The 20,099-nt window shown below is 41.1% G+C and overlaps 1 protein-coding gene across 4 annotated transcripts; it reads right to left on the bottom strand.

Moving 5' to 3' along the window:
- Window positions 1–412: 412 nt before the first annotated feature.
- Window positions 413–18,796, bottom strand: als2b (alsin Rho guanine nucleotide exchange factor ALS2 b). Of its 4 annotated transcripts, none has more exons than XM_077596173.1 (34): window positions 18,611–18,796; window positions 18,305–18,401; window positions 14,454–14,599; window positions 13,406–14,382; window positions 12,584–12,962; window positions 11,827–12,001; window positions 11,661–11,757; window positions 11,249–11,326; window positions 10,965–11,165; window positions 10,592–10,763; window positions 10,334–10,523; window positions 10,184–10,249; window positions 9,392–9,554; window positions 9,191–9,322; window positions 8,667–8,795; window positions 8,547–8,570; window positions 7,681–7,751; window positions 7,524–7,590; window positions 7,259–7,431; window positions 7,115–7,180; window positions 6,925–7,023; window positions 6,194–6,358; window positions 6,000–6,111; window positions 5,310–5,387; window positions 4,491–4,624; window positions 3,978–4,142; window positions 3,771–3,888; window positions 3,277–3,434; window positions 2,831–3,160; window positions 2,705–2,756; window positions 2,571–2,632; window positions 2,124–2,273; window positions 1,935–2,031; window positions 413–1,510 (listed from the first exon to the last, which is right to left on the bottom strand). In XM_077596173.1, the coding sequence occupies exons 2-34, from the start codon at window positions 18,322–18,324 to the stop codon at window positions 1,472–1,474; spliced, it is 5,085 nt and encodes a 1,694-aa protein (XP_077452299.1). In that variant the 5' UTR covers window positions 18,325–18,401; window positions 18,611–18,796; the 3' UTR covers window positions 413–1,471. The 4 variants fall into 4 exon arrangements, with proteins under 4 accessions (XP_077452299.1, XP_077452316.1, XP_077452308.1 ...); XM_077596190.1 differs by having other exon boundaries at window positions 12,629–12,962; window positions 18,611–18,793; XM_077596182.1 differs by lacking the exon at window positions 8,547–8,570.
- Window positions 18,797–20,099: the final 1,303 nt, after the last annotated feature.

The following is a 20,099-nucleotide window of genomic DNA, read 5'->3' as shown; positions in this document are numbered from 1 at the left end:
CGCTCTCCGTCAAAAAGGTTCCCAACCCCTGGTCTACTACATTCATAACTTTTGCCCATTCAAATTTGATGTCAATTCTCGTCTATAGCATTGAATGTCTAGTGTTGGGCAATTGGTATTAACAAAAATCGCACCATTAGCTTTCATGAGAAATTAAAAAGTACTTTGCAAATATTTTTGTTTTTTTGAATTCATTCTTTCGCAGTGATCAAAATACCTTAAAAGTAATTCCAATGAGCGCTGGCATTTTACTTTGCAACACTGACAAAATGCATGCAGTAAAAATAAAAAGTATGTTTTTATGATAATAATAATAATAATAATAATAATCGGACATAGGCTTTGTCATCATCGACTCGACAAAAAGCCTAATTATCATCATACCCAGAAACTGCGTATGACGAAATTGGTAAACGATTAAATACTTTTTAATATACTTTTTCCAGAGGTTATCAAAAATGAGTACAACTCCGATGAATTGCATCAGATGACAACAAATGGTCCAAAACACATGAAAATATTTTTGGGTGCAACATAACCTAAGTTCCACTTTGACTGTAATTATTTATTTGATCTAGTACATTGGTCTCATTTGTTTGTATCACAAAAATTGGTCATTTAAACAGGACTGTTTATGAGTGAGGTTGCTTAAGTAGTGAACTGTAAATACTGAGTCTGTTTTAGTGTCATTTACAGGAGGGGTTCAGCGTTGGCTGAAATCTCTCCCACTATAAAATCATCAGAGAACTCAAAATAATCCCTCTCAAGCCCTTTTAGGACAAAGCCGAGAGAGAAAGGAGACAAAATGATGATACAATCTGAATATTAGAGGCTTACAAAAAGACAGAACATTTGTGCTGTCAACGTGCCCTTATCATTTGCATGCATCCCATTTGATTCGGATGAGTAATTTTGGGATAACGTGCACCTTGACACAAATGCGGATACAAATTAGTTTTTTTTCTCCTCAAAGTTTGTCAGGTGAAAGAGATCCACATGCCAAGAAAACCAAAATCAGTTCATTCTTTGCTCTTTTGCATGTCCTTTTTCATTTCAATGATGGTTGACAATGTGTCCCAGTAATCAACACTGCTTACTGTTTGGTAAAAATAAGGCTTAAATTCTGTCACAGGCTGCGAATGTCCCACACAGAGAACTATAAGGAACTAAAAACAATAAGAAATCTTTCGATGCGAAGAAACGTGCAATCACTAGTGCCTCCCAATACCACGCAGCAAACTTTGAAGTGATGTCACAAATTTGCTTATGGATGGTTTGAAGTGGGGCTGCACGTGGACCTAACAGCGTTCACGCAGCTGCCCACGGTGACAAAAGCTTGGACAGTGGTCTTCTATTGATGTCAGTAGCAGATGGTCGCTAAGCATAGCGAACTTAGCTGTGCCACTGTGATAAGCTGACAGCGCAGGACGAGTCGCTGTAAACGCGGTGAGAGAATGAAGAAGCAGACTTATTAAGTGATCCTCTCATGTTGGATCTGGAAGTAACAAGCCTGTGGAAGAACAGACAAGATCACGTTAGTTTGGAAGGATTTGAATGATTTTAAAGATGGTAGATGTTCAAAGCATAAGCAAAACAGATGATGCTGAATATTGTGAACAATTTTAAAATCGTGCGTAAGCACAGTGTAAAATATACTACTTTGACTATAATATTGTCCTGAGGAATTAAAATTAAATATGGATGATGATCGTTTGTTGAAACTTCTCTAAGGGATAAAACTTTGTAGACAGTTCAACAAACGAGTACTGCACCTTCTGGCATCTAGAAATTGCATTCAAGAATGAGTCAAATTTGTTCAAGTACATAATTCTATTTCTGATATTTTAACAGATAGTTATGAGATTAAAGTATGAGCATGCTTAGGAAAATAATTGGATTTCATTGTACCATTGGATTATGGTTGCCATGGTTACCTTCAGAGTGGTGAACATGATTCCGTGCTCTCCATGCTGTATGCAAGGGTCCATCAGATCTTCGATCAGGTTGACTTCAGACCCAAGGTTCCTGATTCTAATATGCCAAACGATTGCAATTTAGAAGTCTGTTTTTGGCTTAAAATGAACTGATAGGTCATTATAATTAATATAGCAAGTTGAACTCACCGAGCTCGCAGCACCACATAGAGGAAAACAGGAAATAGGTCATCCATGGACCAAAGAAAGTCCTGCCGAAGCAGTAACTGCACTTCCTTAGTGATCTCCTCAAAGGTCAGCTGGATAATGTGCAATTTGTCAGATGGGGTGAAAGTTGTGCTAAAAACAAAAGAAAACTTGGAGGTGAGGTGAGTAAAAAGCTGGTCTACAATGGGTCCTCAGTATACTATGAAGTTCCATTTCTATATGGTCGCAATGTAACTAAATGTTATATTAGTTTTTGGGGAAACTGACCAGTGCTCTATCAGTTCCTATTGAATAATTACTTTTACCTTACTTTGAGTTATTCATTTTTTTTAAACAAAAAAAAACATTTTTTTTAATTATTATTATTATTATAGTGGGATACACATGAGGTACCAGTGTAGCAGTTCCTGAATACTAAAAAGAACAAACCTGATTTGCTGCAAAGCTTCTACTGCAGAGGCAAAGGAAGTGTCCTTGGTGCTGGACAGGACCTAGATGGAAATACAGACCCATGCAGACACTGTGACAGTCCTGAAAAAAGAAGTGAAGAACCAAAACCAAACCTGTAGGTTTTCCACATGTGCTGGCATGGAGACTGACACAGGCCAGAACTTCCTGAAAAGAAATGAATTGAGATTTAATAGTGCAAATTAAACCTTACAGCGACTCTGTTACGTCGTGACGCGTACTGCTGGACTCCCAGAAAGGCGAGCAGCGCCAGGTCGGGCTGCTTGTTAAGGCGGAGAACACACTCCCAGTAGACATCGTCTTCTCGCTCCTTGTCCAGAGCGTAGAGGGTGAAGAGTGGTGGGTAGAGGCGAGGCAACAAGACAGGAAGTAGCAGACCCAAGCTGCTCACCACGTGACTGAGGAGGGACCGCTCCATGTTTCGGTTTAAGCTCTGCTTGGAAGCTTCATTATCAGCCAGGCTTTCAACTTCTAAACATGACTCCTCGCCTTGAAGTTGGGTTGGCTCTCGAATTATACCACCATCTTCTGGCAAGTCTGGGAACAAAAACCTGCACAGAGTAAGCAAGCAACCCATGAAAGAAGAGAAACCAACAAGATAACTCTTGTGTCTTGTGATTTGGCACTCTTTACATGAAACTGACTTTGCTGGACTTCAGAAAATTACCTTACAATCTGGAAGATGCGGTGAATGTATGATTTTAACTCGCTGACAGCCTGCGGAAGGAGTCGGCGGTTGGCTCCGACGCCAACATAGGTCATCCTGTAGACGCCTACCAAGGCTTCCACAAGCCGGCCTAGCGGATGCAGTGGGGTATCACATGCCTGAAAAGATGAGGAACATTTGCCACTGTATGGTGTTTTGATTCTTTGGTAAGAGTACTTTATTACTAGTGCTAGTAGCTTTAATGTAAGTATTGTTCATCATTTATTGTGTTTGCAGATGGGTGTGTTTGCTGGTTTTGCTTGGGAGATAACTGAAGTTTTTTTTATTCTATCACTTAACCTGTTTGTTTGGTTACTGTCTGTAAAGCTCATGGCATTGGGAAAAATGCTTGGGTATGAAGCATTCATGGATATTTATTGTTTAATTTTCATGAGCTCAGTTAATTTAAAAGGGATATAAGTATTGTATAACTTGCAATGACAAAGCAGACTCACCTTAATGAGGTAGATATGAATTGCGTGATATCGCTCTATGGTAATAGGGCTTGAATGCTGGGGAATCACCTCTAAACTCTCTAGAGTTCTGCTGTGACTTCGAGACAGCAGTTCTGGACTGAGGAATACACATATTTTCTTCCATTAAAATGTGACAAAGGGAACATGACTTTTGTATACTCAAGATGACTACAAGTGATCACACGCCTGTCCTGAATGTGTCGCCGTTTAGTAGTGAGGGCCACAGCAATGTTGTCCCATGCTTTGCAGTAGTCCCCCTGGCCAGGAGCCTCGCAGCCTAATTGGCTCCAACATTCGTCAAACACCGCCTGCCACTTCTCTTCAGCACTCACGCACAGACAACCCAGCTTCCTGAAACATTTAAAACACACATACATTAAGTTAATACTCTTCATATAGCACTTGACAAAAGTTACCTCAGAAGAAATACTACTGAAGCCTACTGGGGCAAGTTCTCAGCCACAAGGACAAGAATTGAGAAAGGAGGAAAGCATTACAACTTAGGTTTTGCAGTAGGGTAGCTATCTATTTTAGTTAGGATTGAAATAACAGAATAGGAAGTGAGAGGTTAGATGGAGAAAGAAAACAAGAGAAAGGGCTAAAGACCAACAGGAGAACCAAAGGAAAAAAGACAAAACCGTCTTTCATTACAATTTCCATAGAAACTTGGCACCTTCAAGCAATTTAAGGTAAACTTACACAAGACGCATCTTCTCCTTGTCAGTTTCTAAAAGTTGTGGCTTAAAATAGGAGCCGGTTACTTTGGGACCTGCACCCCATTCTCCATTGAAGGAGCCCTCAAGGTAGTCACCGTTGGCAATTGTCAGTATACCCTAAAAATGTTTAAAAAATAAGACAAAATAAAATAAAAAACATTGCCATGGATTATGATGGAGCAAACATGGAAAGGATAGGGAGACAAAAAAAGTGACAACTAAAAAAGTATTTATTATATCTAGGAACTCATGCAAAAGAGGGCTATGTGCATTGTGCCAGATTCCAAAAATGTTTTAGACAGAATAACAAAAAGCATATTTAAAGGAGGACAAATGGATGGATATAACTATAGTCCATGTCTACATGACAACTCATTAACCAACTAGAAAAAAATGGAATATGATTACAGCTCAAATATAATGAATTAAAACTACAGAAATGACTGCATAATATTATTCCTTGTAATGGCCTAAAAAGTTCAACTTTTTGGACTGACTTTGCATTATGTTTAGGGTCCCCGTAATATGCACTGTTATTTCCTGTCCAATGAGTTCTGAAGCATTTGCCTGAATATGTGCAAACGATACGACGACCTGAAACCCCTGAAAGTCCTGTTGCTTTAATCAGCCGTTACCAGCAGCCTTATATCGACAGGCTATGAGGGTTCCACTACCATGTTTCGGTCCATTATTTTGGTAGAAGTTAAGATATCCCACCTCTCAACTAAGGTCCACTACAATACGCTCAAGTTTTACCATGAGTTGTGTATAAATTATCATGTTGGATGCTTATATTAGTCACCTTGCCATTAAGGGTCCAGTCATCAGAAAAATCTCCCTCATATGTTGTATCATCCTCTGACAAAAGAATTCCAGTGCCCTGCAAGACAAAATTTCACCCTTGACTTTACATCACACTCCTCAGGGAACCCTAACCACTCCTTAGCACAACCAACTTGCTACTCATCACACATTCCACCTGTTACCAAAAAGGCATGCACTTTTAGCTCTATCGTATTTGTAATATTGCTATATATGAATATCTGAGTGGACATGTAAAGCCATGCATGCATTTTTTTTTTCAATATCTGAACCGCTTTATCCTCACTAGGGTTACGGGAGTTGCTGGAGCCCATCCCAGCTGAAATCGAGCCAGAGACAGGGGACACCCTGAATTGGTGGCCAGCCAATCGCAGCGCACAAGGAGACAAACAACCATTCACGCTCACACTCATATCTAGGGGCAATTTAGAGTGTCCAATCAGCCTACCATGCATGTCTTTGGAATGTGGGAGGAAACCGGAGTACCAGGAGAAATTCTACGAAGGCCCGGGGAGAACATGCAAACTCCACAAAGGTGGAACGACCTGGATTTGAACCCAGGACCCCCACTGTGAGGCCGACGCGCTAACCACTCAGCCGCCGGGCCGCCCTGCATGCAGTTTCCCTGGTAAAAAGGTTATTGTAATCCCCCCATCATTTTTTTTCCAACCATCATCTTATTGTCTTTGAAGGATCCTTCGTAGTAAAGGCCGAACTGCGTCACCACGACCCCAGTGCCTTGTCGAATGTTGTCTTGCCACATTCCTATGTACTTTTCGCCTCTGATGGGGGGAACACACATAAAAGTTCTCAATGTGAATCTAAACAGGAAACTACACAACACCTAAGGACCCCACGCCGTACTTGGTGATGTCATCAAAGACGCCATAGCCCGTCTTCTTGTCGTGTACCCATTGGCCGATGAAGACGCTGGGTGAGGATGTGTTGAGCTTGCCGGTGCGCAGCATCCCGTGGCCGTGCCGCAGGCCGTCCTGGTAGGACCCATCGTAGACCTCGGTGTTGGCATATCTGTCAAAAGTCAAAGTATTTATGAAAGCCTACAGTTGTACATTAACCTGCAAATTAAATTTGTTCCTTTTTTTAAAAAATAGAAAAGAACGTCTCCAGAATTCTAAAACAAAAAAGGAAAGTGGAAGAAAAGCCGGTTTTAGAAAAAGTAATTAGGCTCAATGTCATAGAGGCACACTGCCATATAGCTCTGTTTCCTTTACGAGGAAGAATAACGCCTATTATAACTTATTTTAACGTGGAAGACATTTTTTTAAGTATTGCATTACTATTACACGTGAAAAATCTTTTTTCAATGTATTACACAAGATACTTTCCACTGGAATACACATGATAATGGTGTTGCCACTTTAGGGGTGTAGCCTCTTGAGCAACATCAGAAGCTCACACTAAACCTTTAGTTCAACATTATCACTCGCAAGTGTTTTCATTTGGTATTGGACTTCAATTTTACTGAGGTGCAGCATTTCTAAAGCCTGCATAGCCATCCCCATCATTTCCACCTGAACCAAATAAATCAAAAATAAGTTTTAGTATCATGGAACATTAAAGCAGAACAAGCTCACCTATATGTTCCCAAACCATGCATTTTGCCATCCTTCCAGTAACCTTCATAGTGATCGTTCTTGTTCAGGGACTTATTTGGAGCCACAAATTCACCAAAACTAAAAAGAAAAAATATATATACAAAGATATTTATATACATGTTGAAAATATCATGTCAAATCCATTCTCCTTTAGCTGGCAAAAACTCACCCATCCTCCAGTCCGTTCTTGAACGAGCCCCTGTAAATCCTCCCATCAGGCCAAGTTATCGCACCGCTGCAAAAAGCAGTCAGGCTGATTATCAATTTTGAACAGTGCCACAAAAGTGTTTCTGTTTGTTCATTCACATTCTACCTGCCATGGGGCTTTCCAGCCTGCCAACGTCCCTCGTAGGTGGCATCTTTTAGCCGTCCGTCTTTGTAAAATGTATATGTGGCGGTCCTACAAATGGGAGGCTCAAACTGTAGTCCCTCACCTAAACCCAGGGCCTGAGCCACTGTTTGGTTAATATGACGGATCCACTTGGCCTGTCAAGTAGGTACCACAAATAAGGTCTTCCATCAACTCTTCAAATGTATCATCTATTAATCATAAGTCTTTATTTATTCATTTTATATACCTTTTCCATGGCGGAGCTTGCTATAAGGGTGAACATCTCTTCTGGTGTGATCAGTTTAAGCCCTTGACTACTCGCACACAACAATGAAAGAAGGCAATGTATTGCAATGTAATTAAAACATCTTTGATTGTAAATCTTGATGTGATAAGGCACTCACAGACCAGTGTTGTCCTCTGGAATAGCCTCCACCCAAAGTGTGGCCAAGGGGAAGATATGATGGGTGGAGAACTAGGGTTTGGAGGTGAAAGGAGGTTAAGGTCAGCTAGACAAAAAATATCAGTTCATGCCACGCAGACAAAATTGTTTTATAGCTTTGGATGACTGCTGATGAGAGAAATGTATGGGAAAGAGGAAATGACAACAATGGGCAATGAAGGGTATTGAAAATGCAAAAAGCAGACTCCTTTCATTACAAAAAAATGGCGATCCTTAAAAGTAGCTTTTGGGAAAGTCTTGCCAATGCGGGGCCAAAGAGGTGGAACCATAAACCCAAAACAGTGAGCAGCTAAAAGCTAGGGATCAAAAACATCAGCTTCATTCTGAGAGAAATGTATGGGAAAGAGGAAATGACAACAATGGGCAATAAGGGTATCGAAAATGCAAAAATCAGACTCCTTTCATTACTACAAAATGGCAATCCTTAAAAGTGGCTTTTGGGAAAGTCTTTCTAATGTCGGCCACCTCGGCCAATGCGGGGCCAAAGAGGTGGAACCATAAACCCAAAACAGTGAGCAGCTAAAAGCTAGGGATCAAAAACATCAGCTATATTCTAATCCAGTCATTATTTTGTTCAATTGCACTACCAAACACTACTTTGTGTAGCATGTATGAAAAGAGGCGTTTGTTTGTTTTAAGTTGTCATGTAGTATTCCTCTGATGGCCAAATTAGGAATTTTATAGCAATTCCTTCAAAGGAGTCTAAAAGATGATACTTATAACATTCATGTTATTAACAAGTGCGCATCTTTCTTTTCCCCAAAAACAGAAAATAAGCAAAACCGTGAGGCAGAGCTTCATACTTACAAGGTTTTTATAAGGCGCCATGCCCTGAGAGCATGCAAGCAAGCACACACAAACGCATGAAAACGCAGCATGTTACAGTGTCTGAAAGTGTTAGTGCTTATATGCTTGTGTGATGCTAACCTGTGCATGGACAAGGGCGTCGTTAAAAAGGATGAACCAGTTGACGGAGAACCTTCCAGAATTTTGCAGCGTCAGAGCTTTGTTGCTACTCTCACAGATGAGTCGACGGTGAGGCTTTCGTAGAGAGTCCTAAGAATAATAAATGAAAAATGTAGGTTAAGCTCATTTAATACATCAAGCTAGGGGTGGGTGATGAGGCTGAAAAACGTTTCTTTTTGTATAGTTATTTGTTTTGATTCGTTGCACAACTTTTTAAAAACCTGTTTCGATTCGTTGCACAACTTTTTAAAAACCTGCTACTTCAACTTGCCATTACCTGCAAATCGTTTACCTAAACCAGTGGGCCTAAAACTTCACAGTATTAAGTTTACCTTAACAATACCATCATAGATGCAGGCTTCTGAACAGAGCACTGATAACAATGTGAGTTGTCCTTATCCTCTTTAGTCAGTACAAAATGGGTGTCCCAGGTTTTCCATATTGGTCAAAAAAAATAAAAATAATGGAAAAACACACTCGTTTACCGTCATCTTGCCAGGAAAGCCTTTCCAAAAGAGAAAGGTGTGCTCAGCTTCTTTTCTCCTCCTCTTTAGAAGAAGATCCAAAGCTTCAAACTTGGAACAGCTATCTTGAAGTTGCTGGTACTCAGTAGAGCTCTGAAAAAGTGAGCATTTCATCTTTAAACAAATAAATCAAACACTTTATTTTTTACTCGGTTGACATACCACTTCAAAACATGTGGCCAGTTTGAGCAGCAGTCGTCCATAATCCTGCGGATGAATTGTTGGCAGGCAGAAGAGCGCTACCAGGAGTTCCATCACAGTGAGGTTCCCCTCGTTGAACTCCCCCAACCTCTGTAGCAGCTCGGGACTCTTTCCAAACAAATCTCTTCAAATGAAAAAAATAACATGACACACATTTACACATTTTCTGTCAAATTATTGTTTGCGACTTCAAGGAAATAATATTGCAACTGTGTGGTATGTGGTTATGCCTCCACAGTGCCTCCATTAGTAAATGACATGCTTTCTAAACTATTAGATTCTGTTTTAGAGTTTTAAAGGAAATACCATTCCACTCCTCTAGAACGCACAAAGAAATTCATCATTGGTACAGAAAATGCTTTTTCACTATTCAATTCTGTACTGCAGACAGTGAAGAGGCAAAGAAAAGACGATACTAAGATGTCATGGCTCGTGCCCAGTGTATGAGTGAACATGTCTTCACGTAACAACCTTCCTCGTGGCCTATGTGCAGTCAACGGCATAACAAGAGTTAAATTAACAATTGAATTCAATCATTGAGCATAGAAGTAAAATTCAGCATATGCCTAAAATTTTAGGTTCACCTGCAAGGCAGCGGTAAGAAACACAAGCAAATTTCCCCACACAACGGCAAACATGGAGTTAAAGAGCAAAATGCAAATTTTGATTAAGATTGTTTTCATGCAACCATAGAAAGCATCAACTACAAATGAACATTTTTATTGAAAGGTTTCCTTGTGACAATTTACTCACAATGACGGTTTAGTTAGGGTCAGAAATCCTCCCATGACCTGGAAGTCATCCAAAGTGTTGCAGTATCTCGAATGGTTAAGATATAAAAAACATCGTTATTAATAATACATTGCACACCATTCACAGACATTATTTTATCAGTTGACCTACTCGCTGTAGGAGTCCAGGAAGATTTTGGTGTGTTCAAGGATGAACAGATTTTTAATGCTGCGGCTCTGGCGTAGGTTTGCTGTGAGACTGACTGCATGTTGTCCCGTCAGGTGACATAATTGCCCAAACTGGGTGACGAGCATCTGCATGAGCTTAAATATCACTGGGCCAAGGTTGGAACGCAGAGATTCTATGAAATAAATTAATACAATTGACCATCAAATGAAGAAAACATTTTCGTGAATGTGTCACACTTACCAAGATCTAGCAAAGGGCTTAAGACTTGAGTCTTGATGTTACATAGTTTGCAGTAGAACTTCCTCTCAGCAGACGCCAGCTCATGGAGGCTGGCAATAAAGCCCATCACATTCTTGTCGGAGAGTGCCACACACTGCCGGCCACCAGCAATCACACGACTCACAAATCCCAACTGGGAAACACACGACAACAAAACATTTGTGTTACTCTTTCCGCCATAACCGCTCGGGTTCATGTCGAGCCATGTGCTCAAGTCAAGTCACATGAATGTTTACAGCCCTTAATCACAAAGGGAAAAACACTGAACCCCATCTGGGGATTTGAAAGGGTTTAGTGAAAAAAGTCAGCACACTTCTTACAGCACAGTTCTTACATTCATGCAGAAGGGCAACAGCACTGGCTGTTGGGTGTAACCGTCTGATGTCTCCTCTTTTTCCTGCTTGCTATTCTCCTTGGTCGCCTCCACCTGTTCCCCACTGTAATAAATAATGGGCTGGATGCAGTCTCCGTCCGCAAGCAATAGAGAGTGACGTTCTCCAGCGCTTGCATCCCAGACGCGAATACCCTCTGACATCTGTGGTGTGACAAAGAAGAACTAAGTATTAGACAACACAATTGTAGATTTGACAAATTATTGGTAAAAATTGGTGCGAGGACCTTAGCAAGCCGAGGAACTGTGCTTGGGGACTCCATGTGCCCCAACTGGCCTTGGCTATTACTTCCCCATGAGAACAACTGTAATACAGACACTAATTAGTCGTTGCACAGTCACTTTGTTCATTACAATGCGAGTTCACACATTTGTCCAGGTGGCAAAAGCATGAGTTTGCTGTGATTTATATGTTGTTAACATGATCATTGAAGGATTGTCTAATTCTTTGATAAGAGAAAGAAAATGTCCACAGCAAGCCTACCATGAGTGTTTAATAGTCTTCACCTACCAGTAAGTGGCGCTTTTGGTAATAAACACTGTTTGACTTACTGTGACTGACACTTTTGCCACCCAGATGTATCCTGGCATCTATTGTATTTCTGAAATGCCCGTCACAAATTTCAGCAGTTGATTGACCTGTGATTGGGCAGTCAGGGCGAGGGAATGATGAGCACCGGCTGCCACTCGTACAACTTCCTTACTATTGAGACTTTTGATGCAGAGCGGCTGTAATCTGAAAACATCACACTTATGGCAGTTTACTCCCTTGAAGCGTACCATGCTCAATGGCTGAATTCCATACCTGTCCATGTTGTCCCCATGGCCTAGCTGACCTTGTTCACCATGACCCCAGCTCCACACCTCAGTTTGTAGGGAGGGAAGAACCTCCTGATCGGTTGGGGCAGCTATTCCGGATAACGATAGTGCCGCAGTACCCATCTTAGAGCGGCCAGCCTTACGTAGCAGTCGTGGTGACACTGTAAACAAGCATCCAGAAGCAGGGGGGGTATATGTATATATAAAACATAATTGATGACACATTGGAATGGCATTTTATCTTTAAACGTGATGTCACATAGGACTTTCCCAATCTTTGTGACTTTGCTCCAATTACGCAAAAAGGATGTAGAACTCCAGAATCTCAAAACAAACCAGACCTCCATGGATATTTTCTTTTAGCACACAAAGACAAGACACACTCCAAACTTATTTTTTTGCCAAAAGCGAAAATTTGTGAATAAGTGGCAGCGATTGAAAAAATAAAATAAAATAAAATAAATAAATACATAAATAAACAAACTTTTTTCCCTTCCAAACCTAAAAAAAATCTTGAATATGTGGGGATGAAGACCTTTACAGATTGGTCCCCCCAAAATAGAAAATATGCAAATACATTTCTATTACATGAATCTGGAGTTTGCAAACTACAAATACTAGGTGGTGTTTGCCCACTGTATTTCATTTGACTTAACAGTGTATACAATACACCAACAACACATTGAAATGTGACGTAAACATGCACTTAACACCAACATGCATGAGCACGAGGCGTAACTTACACAGCAGTGCATAGGAGGAGGATAAGAGATGAACAGCGTATCTACCCTGTGAGAGGAGTCCTGGGAGCGAGAGGCGGCGCTGCAGGCGTTCGACCTCCTCTTCCTGGATATCCCCGGTGCTGGAACTCTTCTTTGCCGGCGCAGAATCCACCTGACCGACAAGCTGGCTGCTGTTGTCACCCGCTTCGAGCACCGTTGCCGTTAGCTTGACTTGCCCGCCTGACTTCAGTGATCCAGTGGGAAGATAGAGGTTCATCATTTTTTTGAAGGACAATGCCTCATAGGTGGAGGCAACCCTTTCCCCAACTGCAGAAGCGCAGGAGGCAACTAGGCTATTGAGGGGATTGCTGGAGGAGCTGATGATTCCGGCTGCTGAAGGCTAGAAGAAACAAGACAGTCAAGTATAAAAAATAAAGGAAAAATATATAGATATAGAGATAACATTATTTCTTATTTTGCAACCCTTGCCCTGTTCGACGTTTGACCTGAACTTGTTGGCACCAATTTATGAGGCACACTGAAGGTTAATTGTTAGTAGATGATTTATAAAGAAATTAACATAGCTTTTTGGTGAATGCAACTCATACCAAAGACACAATTATGCAGAGATCATGCAAGCTCTAGAAATTCTCCTAAGCTTTTCAAAATAATTGAATGAGATATTTAAAATACACCCAAGGATTTTTTGAATGATGACCAGTCAGTCTGACTCGTAAAAAGTCACAGGGGATCGACTCTAGCTCCCCACAAGTGTGAATATAGAAAATGGGTGACTAAATTGTAAAATACTCGCGCAGTAAGAAATGTAATAGCAACACTAACCAACAAAGTGTGCAGTCCTCCAATTGTCACCTTAGATGTTTTTTCAGCCTGAGTGTTAACTGAGAGCTTCTTCAGGTAATCTTTGACTGCCTGCTCATCTGGATAAGGCGAACATTTGGAACTTGTGACCTCGGTGAACTTCGTCCCTGACAGTTCATAGTCTGAAGACGGCAATTCCTCTTTTGTCAAAGATGACTCTTGGTTCTCTAAATTCTGTAAACTGGATGGCTCAATGACATTTACAGATTCTGGAGACGCTAAGTGAGGTGGTGAGGAAAATGCTTTGGAAGAAAGAGCAGGGTCTGATGGAGAGGTCCTCAGGCCAGGAGTTGTAGGCAGTTGAAGCTTCTCCTCGTGCTTTGGGCTCTCTGAGCAGGGCTGGCAGTAGTGACTGTCAGAGATGATGACATGATCTTCTTTGTCAGTCATGGTGTACAGCAACTGCTTACACTGTCCACATTTGTCTGCAGGGAGTCGTTGAATGTCCTGGGGGCCCTGGCAGCGCACTAGAGCCAGGCTGTGTGAAGCTCCGCAGGCCACCTGAAGGACAAACCTGCCTGCCAGTACCTCCACCTTCTGTGGTTTCCAGACAGGAAAAACAGTGGCACTGAGGCCCATCTGGGAACCGCTTCCCCAAGCCCAAACTTCGTGTTGGACCGAGAGGGCTAAGGTGTGCTGTTCCCCACAGGCGAGCTCCAGTACAGGCACTGTCTGCAAGGAGCTGTAATCAGACTCAGCCAGAGGGATTGGAGTTGGTTTGGGAACAGAGCTGAGGCCTAACAAACCACACTGTCCTGCACTGTTGTCACCCCACATGTGGACGCCGCCCTCCTCTGTTACCGCCCCAATGTGGAAGCTTCCAGCAGCGACAGCCACAACCCGCTGTCCACTGAGTACACTCTCCAAAATGGGAGCCGAAAGCTCTGCCAGTTGACTTTGCCTCCATGGCAAGTGCCCGAACGTGAACACCTGGCCACCTGATTGTGCAGAACAAGGACATCAAAACAGGGACATGAAGTCTAAATATTGTAAACACTGCCATACTTGCCTTCCACCAGCAGAACGCCATGGTTTCTGCCCAGAGCAACCTGGAGAACAGAGTGGGGAAGGAGAAGTTTCTCAAGGGCCACACTGTAAGAGTAGCCCTTCCAGATATGGAGCAGGCCTCGCTGTCCTCCATCATCATCTCCAGAGCTGCAAGTTTAAGAAAAAAGAAATACAGGGAATGGCAGAGGTCAGTCGGGTAACTTGGCTTACATGTTTTAGGAGCGTGGTAGCAGAATTCCCAGAAACCTTCCATGGGGATTTAATAAATTGGGCAAAAAACGGAATTGAACAGAATCAATGTTGGCAATTTTTAGCGAATTTAAAGGCACCATGTGTCAGATTGATGGACATAAAGAGTACTTTAATCAGGTTAAGAATATTGAGAACTCACCATACTTTACCCATTTGGGTTGCCAGATAAATGCTTGTCAAAGGAGAACCACACTGCGTTATCATAGCAATGTTGCATTTGGACCAAAAGACAGAGGCTAACAAACTACACATTGACATTTACATTATTAACTCTTTACATTGCCTACAGAGATCTGGGAACCTGGAAGATGACAGAGAACTAATCTCGTACATAGATAATTGATGCAGGTCAAGACATCCATTCTTATCACATAATCAAAACAATAAAAAATTAAAATGTGCCAATTATCGACTTTTAAAATGGGAAAATCACAGCCCAAAAATATGTTTCTTTATGTCAATAGAAATATTTGGGCCATTTAATGAACACTTGAAAAACAAGTCTTACATATGGCTCCTTTAAATGAAGTTGAAGTAACTGCATTACAGCATTACAGTAATCCCTGGATTATCGTGTATTCGCTTATCGCGAATTCACTACCTCGTGATCTTTTTCCGATATTATTTATTTTTTTAAATTGTTAAAGTAATTAAAAATGTGAAAATCGTAAGCAGAAGCCACTCTTGCTACTAGGACTCAGCACTGAAGAAAAAAAGTTAGAATAGGGGTGACCCTACTTCGCGATTTTTCAATTATCACGGCCATGTCTGGTCTACATTAACCGCGATATTCGAGGGATTACATCCCTCCATTATTGATGATGTTAGGATCAACATTTTTAGGGGCTCTTTAGATCTAATCTACTGAATGGGACTTTGTTGATATGTTTGGAAGAAGGATCTACAGCAGGGGTCCCCAAACTTTTTCTTGTGAGGGCCACATAACTTTTCCCTTCTCTGATGGGGGGCCGGTGTCAGTTTGTAACAGAAAAAGCCATGGAACATTAACTTTCTGTTGTGCCATGCACAATCTTCTCCCTTTGCTCTGAAGTTTATGCATGACACCACAACCGTCATTACAGAATCCCACGTCAACATTTTGCAGCACAGTGCTTGGTGGTGAATTTGGCAGTGGACTCGTAGCGGGGCGGTGAGACCCCTTTTTTCCAACTCCCGGTTCATGCGTCCCATTATTAGACCGCGAGTTTCGGCCACCATGCTAGGAGCCCCGTCAGTCGTGATGCTAGCTAGCTTTGACCAGTCCAGGTCCAACTTCTCCATGGTTTGGCACACTTTGTCAAAAATATCCTCTCCCATTGTAGTCCCTTTGAGACTTTGGAGGGCTGCCAGATCCTTGCAAATCTCAAAGTTTGCGCTAACTCCACGAATAAAAATGAGCAGTTGCGCTGTCTTGCACGTCCGTGCTTTCATCCAGTGCTAATGAAAAAAAGTCAAATTATTTCGTCTTCTGCTGCAGCTGGGCATATACATTACTCCCGATTTCTTCAACGCGTCTGGTCATTGTACTCACCGACAGACTTACGGCATTAAATGCATCTTTCTTCTCGGGACACACCTCCTCCGCGACAGTATCCATACATTTCTTAACAAACTCTCCGTCAGTGAAAGGCTTACCGCTGCTTGCTATCAATTTAGCAACCCAAAAGCTGGCCCGAATGGATGCCTGGTTCTGCTGAGATAGTAGTCCACTTTTTCGCTTTGAGAGTTTGTCTGCTCGTATTTGGCCTTGCAATCTATCGTACTTGTCTTTGTGACGGGATTCATAGTGTCGGCAAAGATTGTATTCTTTGAATACCGCCACCGTCTCTTGACAAATGAGACAAACAGCCTTTTCTTTGCATTGAACAAAAAAATAATCGTTTGTCCACTCCAGGTTAAATATCCTGCATTCTGAATCAATTTTTCTCTCACCTAACTTTTTCGCCATTATTCCGTTCTCAAACAGGTTGCAGTTTTAATATGCTTGAATAGTCCGCGATGGTCCCAGGGCTCCGCCCTCACCTGCGATCGTCCAGATGTCTCGGTAACACTGCTCGTGCATGCAACGGTGGACGTGCCCGCATGCATCAAAGGGAAACACTCTCCCCGCGCGTGTCAGCAAAGAAGCAATGCGAAGCCCCGCTTCACTGGGATGATTTGTGGGCTCAGCAGGGGTGCAATGAACCAAACACAAGATTAAAATGTCCCAGTCTTCAAGGCCAAATAGGAAAAAAAATCCGATAGCGGCCGGTCCAAATGTGCCGGCGGGCCGCATCCCAAAAAAAAAAAAAAAAAAAAAAAAAAATTCAAAAAAAAAAATAAATTCCGATAGCATCTCTGGTATTGTTCAGAGGGCCGGTCCAAATGTGCCGGCGGGCCGTATCCGGCCCGCGGGCCGTAGTTTGGTGACCCCTGATCTACAGTATTTATCTTAATTTATAAATAGTTAGAGTCATGCGATGAGCTATATACTTGACAACATAGATATGTTTGTTCTACGGTGAAAGGATTGATTGTTCAGAAAAACATCATAACAGGGAAACCAAAGCAAGAAAATGCTTTTGGCCTTAGCAAACGGGAGACCCAAAGGACACCGAAGGCAACAAGTCAGGGGAGGACATGCACAGGAGTTTACGATTAGCCTTGCGTCATTTGGAAATTCTGAATGGTGTGAGCGCAAAAATACATCTTTACTTGGCAAAATAAAGCCTTCAATGTTTTTCATTGGAATGTTTTATGTATACAGGCCACATTAAATATATAGTATAATTGTGACTATGTTTGGGGTAGTGTTGGAAAGCAGTAAAGTGATTGGATTGCATACAAATCTGAATCTAAATGCCTCAACTAAATATTTGGCTAAAATGCAAATTTAAATGGCCAGTGACCAGAAGTAACAAAATAAAACCCGGAGATATAGAAACCTACTCAACTGATGAAGGGGGAAGTAACAAGCCGAAACATGTCAGGTAACAAAACGACCTAAAAAACACCAGTCTGTTATAAATGAATCAGTCAAAACATAAATATTTGCTACTCGGTTACATCTATCATCCCATGCTCAATGCATTCAAAGTTCAATCAATTATCCTTAGTTCCAGGGTGCTCAATTATAGAGAAAATACAGTAGATTGAGATTTTACCTTTATTTAGCAATTTCAAAACCAAGCTCAGAACATGTTTGAAAATCACACATTTATTCTCTCTGGTGGAGGTGTGTGTTTCAAAGATTGTGTTTTTAAAACGTTTGAAAATTTGAATACAAAACATTTTAAAGCCAATAAAGGCCTTATTTTTTAAAATAAAGAATTCAACGCCTTTTTAGACTTTCTAAAAGACTGACCCCCGTCAATGTCTGCCATTGACAACTGTAGACGTCCAATCCATTCAATAACGTTTAAATTATGGGGATTTTGGCAGCGCTGCCAGGGTCCATGTCCAAATAGATTGGACATCTAACTGCAGCCAGTCAGTTAAACACTATTCTAATCTGCCCAACACAAATATTTTTGTGTGTGTAAATAAGTATACCGCAGTGGCCGTGGGTGATCACATGGCGATCACAAGCCGGCCGACAACACATTATTTATTATTCCTCACCCCTTCCTCTGGGTTTCCATCCGTGGGCTTTATTTCTCCATGGACGTGTTATAAAAACTCCCCCGCTTCCTGTCACCCTGTCCAGTATGCTCCTTGTCTGTCAGCGAGGAGAAAATAAAATGTTACATGTCAGTCCATTATCCCAAACCAAAGACGATCACTGACGTCGAGCAGGTGTCATCCTGTTGTTATCATTGGTTACCGCTTAACAATTCACTAGCCGACTACCAGTGGCGAATTCATTCAATTAAAATGGCATGCCCATACTCATTCATTATTTTGTCGCATTTTAAGAGTGATTCTTACCAACTGGTTCTTTGCTTCATATTTACGGTGAGTCGACAAGCAAATACAAAGTCTATATGGCAGGCAGATGCTAACGTGGAGGCTATCCTAGCGTAGCAGAGCAGAGTAGGCGCCTTCTCATCTGTTGACAGGGCAAACTTCAAAGATCGTCTATTAGCTCGTTTCGTTTGAGGAGACGCTCTCAAAAAGAAATGATGCGCAATTGTACTACCACCAACGAATGTGATGTAAAATGCTCTATCTAATTCATTCATTCTATCATCGTCCATACCGCTAATCCTCAGAAAGGTTGCAAAGGGTGCTGGAGCCTATCCCAGCCATCCACAGTTAGCAGGCAGGGGGGACCCTGAAATGTTTGTAGTAATCTTATAACCCTAAATTTAATATCATTACATTATATTGCTATCGTGGCCATCTTATCTTATTTTTCACGGTGTTTTGGGGAACAAAAATGTCCATCAAAGTTGTTCATCTTTACTTATGTATGTGGAATTTTGTTAATATATGGGGCTATTGATATGGCGGACTAATTGTTAAATGAGATCATCTGACTCCTTTTTTTTTGGCATACTGAGTAAATTCTTCTTAATTATTGTCTTGACTATTTTTGATGTTATCTTTAGTGCCGTTGTTTTTGTTCCATTTTAAATAGCTTTTTTGTTTAAATTTTCTTTGTTCTGTGATGAAAAATTCAAATAAAAAAGGTGCGAAATAATAATAAAGAAAAAAACACGATGGAAAATTAAATATTTTATTCTGGAGAGAGGATGAGATTAAGGTAAAATATAAACCAAAACCAAAATATACTACGTACAAGAATCAAAAATATAATGAGAGTGAGATGTCTTCGTTTGACAAACAGTCATACCACCCAAATACGCAAGAAAGAATAAACATGATACTAAATCACATTACAGTGATAAATCACATTACACTTGAAATCAGATTAATGGCTCTTAAATTTAAACAGCCAATCAATTGGCATACATTGGTTCGATTATTATTACTAATCTGTCCTTTTCTAAGAACCCTCCATTTTACAACAGAACTAGAGACCATGTCATGATAGACTCAGTCTATCTTCTTAAAGGGCCAGACAAAACCTTATCATGCGCATCCTATTGGAAAGTTAATACTAAATAGAGTTTAAGCATGATGGCAGACATTTTATTAATGCTGGTACTGTTTTTGCTAATCAAATGCGAGTATCCTATTGTCCATCCTTAATTGTGAACGTGCACTAGTGTTTGAGTCTATCAGTGTTTGTGTGGATGGGTATAACTGATGTCACATTTGCGTTACCATAAGCGGTGTCATTTAATTTTCTTCATTATCAGGTGTGTAAGAAATTTGCTATTTTCATAATTAAATATTATGAACAGCCGTCTTTCACATCAAGGTCATTTACACAAGGTGTGGCTTTCCTTTTAACACTCAAGTCAATGGAGTGTTGACTTTGATATAATTATAGATTGATCAATTGTCAACC

The sequence above is a fragment of the Stigmatopora argus genome, chromosome 1 (assembly GCF_051989625.1).
Source record: "Stigmatopora argus isolate UIUO_Sarg chromosome 1, RoL_Sarg_1.0, whole genome shotgun sequence".
Taxonomy (NCBI): Eukaryota; Metazoa; Chordata; class Actinopteri; order Syngnathiformes; family Syngnathidae; genus Stigmatopora; species Stigmatopora argus.
Note: the sequence above shows the minus strand (reverse complement) of the source record. Positions and strands in the feature narration are given on the sequence as shown.

Excerpts from the sequence above, each read along its gene's own strand:
- als2b (XM_077596173.1), bottom strand. The coding sequence starts at position 18,324 with ATGGAAACCCAGAGGAAGGG. Across the intron at positions 6,359-6,924 it reads CATGGTTTGGGAACATATAG|ATATGCCAACACCGAGGTCT; the intron begins GTGAGCTTGTTC and ends GACTTTTGACAG. Across the intron at positions 1,511-1,934 it reads TCATGTTCACCACTCTGAAG|GCTTGTTACTTCCAGATCCA; the intron begins GTAACCATGGCA and ends GTTCTTCCACAG.